At 38.7% G+C, this 9,038-nt stretch overlaps 1 protein-coding gene across 1 annotated transcript in view; it reads left to right on the forward strand.

Moving 5' to 3' along the window:
- The window catches only part of LOC143039256 (uncharacterized), a 1,713-nt gene extending 729 nt beyond the window's left edge, over positions 1-984 (forward strand). Inside the window, exon 1 of the mRNA XM_076209129.1 lies at positions 1-984. This exon is cut by the window's left edge and continues 729 nt beyond it. Within this exon, the coding sequence (XP_076065244.1) occupies positions 1-984 (984 nt within the window).
- The last annotated feature ends 8,054 nt before the right edge of the window (positions 985-9,038 follow it).

Raw genomic sequence — 9,038 nt, forward strand, 5'->3', positions numbered from 1 at the left:
CAAGAAATTGCCGCAGTCATTGAGAGGAAACACCTAGCTATGAAGAAGTGGAAGATGGACACCAACTCCACCCACAAAAAGCTTCAATTTAAGGAAGCTAAATCTGCCGTCCAATCAAGAACCAGATCTATGAAGAACGACTGGTTCAAATACAAGGCCCAAGAACTCCAGTCTCTTGCCGACACCCACAACACCCACGAGTTCTTTAAAGCTGCGAAGACAATGTATGGCCCTTCAACCGTAGGTCCAGTGCCACTTCGTACAAAAGACGGCCCCACACTACATAAGGACAAAAGCAAAATCAAGACGCGCTGGGAGGAGCACTTCAGTGAGCTTTTTAACAACGACAGCCCAGTGGATGAAACCATCTTCGGAGAGGTCCCACAGCACCCCATCCACCACGACCTTGCAGATGCGCCGCAGTTGCCTGAAGTTGCGAAATCCATCAAACAGTTGAAGTACCACAAATCTGCCGGTCCTGACGGCATCCCAGCTGAAATATATAAATGTGGCGGTACCTCAGTGGCAAATCGAATTCTCCAGTTATTCACCACCATCTGGACGGAAGAACAACTACCTAATGAATGGAGAGATGCCACTATCGTCACTATCTTCAAGAAAGGCGATAGATCAGACTGCGGTAATTACCGCGGCATCTCACTTCCCGCTGTTATTGGTAATTTTTTTACCAGGATCTTACTGAATCGCCTTATTCCTATTGCTGAAGCGGTTCTACCTGAGTCACAATGTGGCTTCAGATCAAATAGAGGCACTGTCGACATGATCTTCACAGCCCGGCAGCTGCAAGAGAAGGCTCGTGAACAGTATCAGCCACTCTACATGACGTTTTTTGATCTAACGAAGGCTTTCGACTCCGTCAATCGCAGCGCTCTCTGGAAGATCCTGTCTCGTTTTGGATGCCCTGACAAATGCATTAACACAGTGAGACTTTTCCACGATAATATGCAAGCCACCATCCTTTGAAATGGTGATATGACGGACCGTACTGGAGTGAAGAAGGGATGTGTCATTGCACCTACTCTCTTCTCTCTTTTTCTGGCTGCTATCCTCCACATTATTGAGGACGACTTACCTTTAGGTGTGCAACTGACGTACCATACCGATGGCAAACTATTCAACATCAACCGCCTGAAAGCAACCACGAAAACCACCACCACCTCCGTTGTAGAACTACAGTACGCAAACGACACCTCTGTCAACTCCTGTACCGAAGAAGATCTCCAAATTATAGTGAATGCCTTCACTAGGGGCTACAATAGACTCGGTCTGAAGCTGAATGCGAGCAAGACCAAAGTCCTCTACCAACCTCCACCTAATACTACTCCCTCACCACCCTTCATCACTGCAAACGGTGTACTTCTGGAGAATGTTGATTGTTTCTCTTACCTTGGCAGCTTCCTGTCACAAACGGCAAACATTGACGCTGAAGTGCAACACGGTATCTCCAGTGCTAGTGTAGCTTTTGGGCGACTTAGGCAAAGAGTGTTCGATGATCACAATATTCGTAAGACAACTAAGATCGCTGTCTACAAAGCCGTCGTAATCCCTACCAACATGTATGGCGCAGAAACGTGGGTACCATATGCACGTCACATCAAGGCTCTGGAGAAATTTCACCAGAGATGTCTACGTACACTACTCGGAATCTCTTGGCATGACAGGCGCACCAACACCAGTGTCCTGAAAGAGGCCCACTCCCAAAGCATAGAAGCCGCGATAACACACCATATGCTTCGTTGGGCTGGCCATGTTAACAGGATGCCGGACGATCGTCTCCCTAAACAAATTCTCTACGCTCAAATGACCCACGGCAAACAATCTCGTGGAGGGCAGAGGAAAAGGTACAAAGATGTTATTAAACGCTGCTTGGACCACTGTAACATCAACACTGACTCCTGGGAAGAAGCTAGCCGTGATCGCCCCAAATGGAGAACTACAATCGCCAATGGAGTTCAGCGTCTAGAAGCCAGAAGAACGGCAAAACAAGAAGAGAACACGTCGTAAAGAACGCTCAGAACAGCGGACAACAACAAACCAACCCTATACTCATCACCATATCTGCCCTCACTGTCATCGTGTGTGTAGGTCACGTATTGGCCTCATCAGCCACCTGCGCACACACCAGTCATAATCTCACTTTGTGATGTTAGTTCGTGTAGAGAATCATACTCAGCAATGAGTGATCCCATGAATGAATATATATATATATATATATATATATATATATATATATACATATATATATATGTATATATATCTATATTTATAAAGTCACTAACACTTTTCACGTGCTAGCCTGGGTTCACGTCCTTGGCTGAACCACGTTTCAATCTCTGCATGCTGGCCTCCGTGAATCTTTCGAAGTTGATGGCTTAGAATTAAAGTGTATTGTGGTTGATAAAAAATGTATCTCTGTTCACTGGAACCCATTCAGTGTTGTACATATACATATACATATACAAATATATATGCATATATATATATATATATATATATGCTAATAAGAACACGGGTACGTGTGTTCACTTATGAAAAGTAGACCACTTGGAAAAAAGAAACTAACGAAGCAGAGCGCTTTCGTATATTACATCTTCAGTGCAACAAGTACATAGTAATAGAAATGCATAGATAATATATATATGAAAAAAGGAACAAGGACAGTTTGAATAAGGGTAGCGGACAATTACCCCCTGGAGGGCGGAAGGTCAATGTCAATGATGGTGGGGCGACATCGGGTCACAGTCGCCAGGGTCAATGCTTCCACTAATGATTGTCGGGCGACATTAGGTCATAATCGCTGGGTTACATTTTACCTGATATTATCATACTAATTTCTTGACAAATAAAATTAACAAGTTTATATAACCCCAACCTACACAAGGGGTTATATAAACTTGATAATTTTATTTGTCAAGAAATTAGTAAGATAATATCAGGTAAAATATAACCCAACGACTATTTCCTAATGTCGCCCGACAATCATTAGTGGAAGCATTGACCCTGGCGACTGTGACCTGATGTCGCCCCACCATCATTGACATTGACCTTCCGCCCTCCAGGGGGTAATTGTCCGCTACCCTTATTCAAACTGTCCTTGTTCCTTTTTTCATGTATATATTATCTATGCATTTCTATTACTATGTACTTGTTGCACTGAAGATGTAATATACGAAAGCGCTCTGCTTCGTTAGTTTCTTTTTTCCAAGTGGTCTACTTTGCATATATATATATATATATATATATATATATATATACATACATATATATATATATACATATATATATATATATATATATAAGTAACCAACACTTTTCACGTGCTAGCCCTGGTTGAAGTCCTTGGCCGTACCACGTTTCAATTTCTGCATGCTGGCCTCCGTGAGTCTTTCGCAGTTGATGACTTAGAATTAAAGTGTATTGTGGTTGATAAAAAATATATATCTGTTCACTGGAACCCATTCAGTGTTGTACATATGTGTGTATATATATATATATATATATATATATATATATATATATATATATATACACACACACACACACACACACACACACATATATATATATATATATATATATATGTGTGTGTGTGTGTGTGTGTGTGTGTGTGTGTGTGTGTGTGTGTGTGTGTGTGTGTTAACAAAGTAATGTCGTAGCACATAGGTATAATTATATTAATGAGCCACTTTCGGAGAAGAATAGGCGAAGGTAAAAAGATCCGTATATTTCGATCACTATCTGTGATCCTCTTCAGCATATGTGGATCACAGATAGTGATCGAAATATACAGATCTTTTTGCTTTCGCCTATTCTTCTCTGAAAGTAGGTCATTAATATTATGTATATATGTATATATATACATAAATATATATATATATATATTATATATGTATGTGTATACATACATATGTATGATGAAGGTGGAAAAAGAAGTCACGGGTCTAGTTCCGAGTTCCTGAGTTTATTCCTGACCGGTTTCGCTCTATAAATAAATATATATATATATATATATATATATGTGTGTGTGTGTGTGTGTATATATATATATACATACATATGTATATATATATAAATATATATATATATATACATATATATATATATATATACTAGCCAAATTACCCGCCCGTTGCTGCGAGTTGGTGTATAATCCCTAACCTATAGCTAAAATGTGAAGACATGTATCTCGTTTATTTATCTTCAAAATATATGTGGTTATAGGGGTTTATCTGCAAAAACGTAGGAGAAGTTTGGAAATAATCAATTTCCGCCCGCACTAAAATGAAATGAAAATAACCAATATTTCAACATTTGGTAAAATTGTACCATTTTATATTTACATGCTTTCTTCTTACAAAAGCTATTATGGTTTGTGGAAACATTAATTTAAAAAATATGAATAATATAATGGTTTGTATAATTATATTAATTCTTATATCACAAAAATGCTACACGACTTAAGGGGAAAATACAGTAGTGGCGTGTTTCCACACCATAAACCACCTAACTTTAATCCTTAACCCTTTCTTTTCCGTGGCATAATGACTGTCTGGTAAAAGGAAACAAAAAATAAAATGTCAAGAAAGTAAAAAAAAAAAAAAAAAAAAAAAAAAATTGAGGAGGGAGACGCCCTTCGGAAATAAGATATATTCGCCGGCAAGCGAAGAATTGAACTAATTCTTTATTATCTTTGAGTTCGGGTAATTAAATAATAAAGGTTTATTGTATAAAAGATGTACAGAGATATATTCATTAATATACAATGAGGTCAACAGCCCGCCAGTGTGCTTGAATTTGAGTATATTACCGCCCGCGAAAAATAAAAATAAAAATAACCAATATTTCAACATATGTTAAAACTATACAATCATTTTACATTTACACGCTTTTTCATTACAAAGGCTATCGTAGTTTGTGGCAACATTAATTTCACAAATATAAATAATATTTATGAACACACACAATGGTTTGTTTAATCATTGTATTTTTTGTCACAAAATGCCAATTCTATTAGGGGAGAATATAGGAGGGGCGTGTTACCTCACCATACCCCTTTAACCCTTAACCCTAACCAAAATAAAATAAAAAATTTTGGAAATGAAATATTGTTATCCAAGTACCTGGAGTGATAGGGTATCAGAATGTATATGGTTATGGGGGTCTATCTCTAAAACCCTAGGAGTTCGTGTTCAAACAAAAAACAAATCAACAAACAAACAAACAGACAGACAGAGGCTACTACTTTATTATAGTAGATGTATGTGTATATATGCATGTGATATATATATATATATTTTTTTTTCTGATATATATATATATAAATATATATATTTTTATCTGATATATATATATATATAAGACATATCAATAGGAAAGGTAATCAAGTGAAACGGAAGAATGACAATGGGAATGAAGAGGATAGAAAGGGGAAGAGAAAGAAGAGAAGAAGAAAGGAGTGGAAGGAAGAGTTAAAATGAACCGGAGGAGAAAGAGGAGGCGAAGGAAGAGGAGAAGAAGAAGGAGGGGGAGAAGGAGGAGGAGAAGGTATAAGAGGAGTAGAAGGGAGAATAGGAGTAGCCGGAGGGGAAGAATGAAGAGGAGAGTAGGAGGAGGAGCAAATGAAGGAGTAGGAAGAGGAGGAACAGAATGAGAGAAGGAGGATGGGAAGCATCAAGAACAGGAGGAGGAAGAGGAGGAGGAGGAGAAGTAGAAGGAGGACCAGAGGAAGAAGGAGTAGAATGATCGGGAAGAGGAGGAAGGGGAAAAGGAAAAGGAGAATTAGGAAAAGAAAGAGGAAGATGAGTATGAGTTAGATGAGGGAAGGTAGTGGGAAAGGGAGTTTGGAAGAAAATAAATAGACAATGCCTTCATGATATTTTTAATTCGCTTGCCACGTCTCAGGTTTAAAGATTTATTGCAGTATTTAGTATCTTTGAAAAGTAACACTTAATGGTCGCGATTAACCCTAAGGTATTACTGAAGAATTATGGTTGCCTTGAGAGCCATAAAGTGCAGACGTGCCAGACAGAGCTCTCAATTTGACAGTGTTTTTGAAGTGGAGAAAGTGCTGTGTACTAGTGGAAAGATAGTCAAACGAGCGATGACCGCACCACCGATTTTTTTTTTTTATTCTTTTTTTTTTTTTTTTTTTACAAAGTGTTGCAGTGATCAAGCGCTCATAAAGTGTAAATAAACTGGAAATTGGAAACCAATAATACCACGTGGCATTGTCGGAAGTGCCAGGGGCAAAATCATAATGTAAAAAAGAGGGCCAGTGTAGGTAAAAGTAGTCATCATCCCCTCTGTAGGTGGACGGAAGCCTTATCTAGGCCTCACTTGGTGGTGTTAAACAGTGTTCCGATAAATCTGAAAATTGAAAAATGTCAAAGTGTTATAAAGGTGAAAAATGACAGAGCGCAAGAAATGCCAAGCATAAAAGTGCAAGCTAGAAGAAGAGGTGACCGAGCGAAGGCCCAGATAAGACGCAGCCAAGAAGAGTGACCGCGTCCTCTCTCCTCGTTTAACAGGATAGAAGATTATATAGTCGGGGAAGGTGAGAAACCCATAGCTTGCTTGAGTGCTGGGTGGAGGGGGTATGACATAGGTAAGTTAGGGAGTGAGGAATTGTTTGCGCAGTTCCAAGATGCACTAGATAAGATTAGGAATAAGGGATGGGTTCCTGTTGTATGTGGAATCCTTCAGAGGCATAGAGTTGGAGTCATGTGGAAATCCAGGGCTATTGCGATGAATTGCAGGCTGTCAAAACATTGTAAGGCTAATGGATGGGCATTTGTTAACAACTGGGATCGCTTTTGCGGTAAGAATCATCTGTACACAAGAGACGGGATGCACTTGTTACCCAAAGTATTTCGGCTCCTTGCTGAATCCCTTCAATGAGAAGTAGGCATCCTTCATTTTCTTAGGTCGATTACGTGGGAGTTAGGGGGAAATTATAGTTATATAGTTTAGGCAATACAAACAGCTTAGAGAGGGACTGTGAAAAGAATCACCTAATCAGCTGGAGGGAGGATGAACTAAAAGTTTACTATACAAACAGCAGAAGCGTAATAAATAACATTTACTTACTGCAAGGTAAAGTATACGTAGAGAAAATTGATATTATTGCTGAATCCTGGATTAGTATGGATGATAGACATTTCCTTTCGAAAACTGAGATAGAAGGATATAAGTTTTTTTTCACAAGGACAGGTTTGGTAGGATTGGGGAAGTAGTAGCATTTTTCGTTAAAAATACAATAAACTGTATTGCCAACAATTCGATTAAGGCAGAGGGTAACAATGAATCTAATTGGGTGGAGATTATAGGCACGAATAAGAAACTTATTATTGGCGTCCTATTTAGACCTCCTAACTTCAGCATGAGCATAATCCTCCTCCAATTTATGTAATTCGCAGAGTGTCCCAGTACAAAAACGTTGTGATCATGGTAGATTTTAATTATCGAAACATTAACTTGGAAATTCTAGTAGGAGATCAGGAAGCGTAAAATTTCTTAGATGCGGTGCAGGATAATTTCATAAAACAAATGATTACCGATCCCAAGAGGGGGGAAAATATTCTGAACTTACTTCTAACTAATAATGAGCACTTAACGAGTAACGTAATCCCGAAAACAGATATAGCTAACACTTTTTAGAGAAAACTGAGTGCGAGAGAGATTTGGGAGTTCTAGTGAGTCCTGACCTTAAATCCAGGAAACAGTGCATTAGCGCCAGGAATAAAGCTAACAGAGCACTAGGTTTCATTGCTAGGACGGTTACGAATAAAAGTGCAGAGGTAATTATCAAACTCTATCTAGCGTTAGTTAGACCTATCCTTGACTATGTGTTACAGTTTTGGTCTACGTCTTGTAGAATGGACATCAATTCACTAGAATCAGTTACCTTACGAAAAAAGGCTTAGGCACTTTAACTTACACTCTGGAAAGACGCAGTGCGAGGTGATCTAATAGAGGTGTTCAAGTGGATCAAGGGCTTTAACAAAGGTGGCGCAAACAAGGTCAACATATTAAGACAACAGGGCATGACTTGCAGTAATGGATTTAGATTGGACAAATTTAGATATAAGAAGGAAATAGGAAGGAATTGGTTTACTAATAGGGAAGTCTACGAATGGAATAGATTTAGTAACCATGCAGTGAGCGCTGAATCTACCGATTGTTTTAAGAAAAAGTTAGACAACTTTATGGATGGGGATGACAGGTGGTAATAGACATGCAACTGACTAGTGTAGGTTTTGTGGTCTCTTGCAGTCTCTTTCATTATTATGTTCTTATGTATAATGGCTATTAAGAAAAACTGTTAAGAATATCCAATCACTGTGATAAGATGTTGGGAGCAAAAAGTGCTTAAATATATAAAATTAGATATATGAAAACCTAAACAGGAATAAAAATGAGACACTGACTGGAATGGAGGATTGTGCTGAGCTTGTCAAATGTGCTGTGTGTATGTGTGTGTGTGTGTGTGTGTGTGTGTGTGTGTGTGTGTGTGTGTGTGTGTGTGTGTGTGTGTGTGTGTGTGTGCATGTGTGTGTGTGTGTATGTGTGTGTACGCGTGTGTGTGTGTGAGTTTGTGTGTGTGTGTGTGTGTGTGTGTGTGTGTGTGTGTGTGTGTGTGTGTGTGTGTGTGTGTGTGTGTGTGTGTGTGTGTGTGTGTGTGTGTGTGGCGAGACAATTCATCAAAAGTGGTGTGCTATCATTTTTGTAATAAATTATACCATCGGAATGGGCAAGGTATAGGAGTACCAAATAAACATAAGAACGTACTAAACAATGATAACACAACATATAAATGCAATAAATGAGAAAGAAACAAAAGCATTACGAATCTCAGTCAGGTCGACTAAACAAGCGAGTTTCTAAGAATCGATAATACTTTTTTCACCGACCTAATGAATAGAAGTAAGATCTAAATTGTAAATTAGACTCTAAGTCTGAAACCCTTGAACAAGCAATTCATGATAAAAAAGGTAACAATGTATGCGAGCAGCTTTAAA

The sequence above is a fragment of the Oratosquilla oratoria genome, chromosome 26, assembly GCF_046742065.1.
Source record: "Oratosquilla oratoria isolate Oo_2021 chromosome 26, ASM4674206v1, whole genome shotgun sequence".
In the NCBI taxonomy this organism is placed as follows: domain Eukaryota; kingdom Metazoa; phylum Arthropoda; class Malacostraca; order Stomatopoda; family Squillidae; genus Oratosquilla; species Oratosquilla oratoria.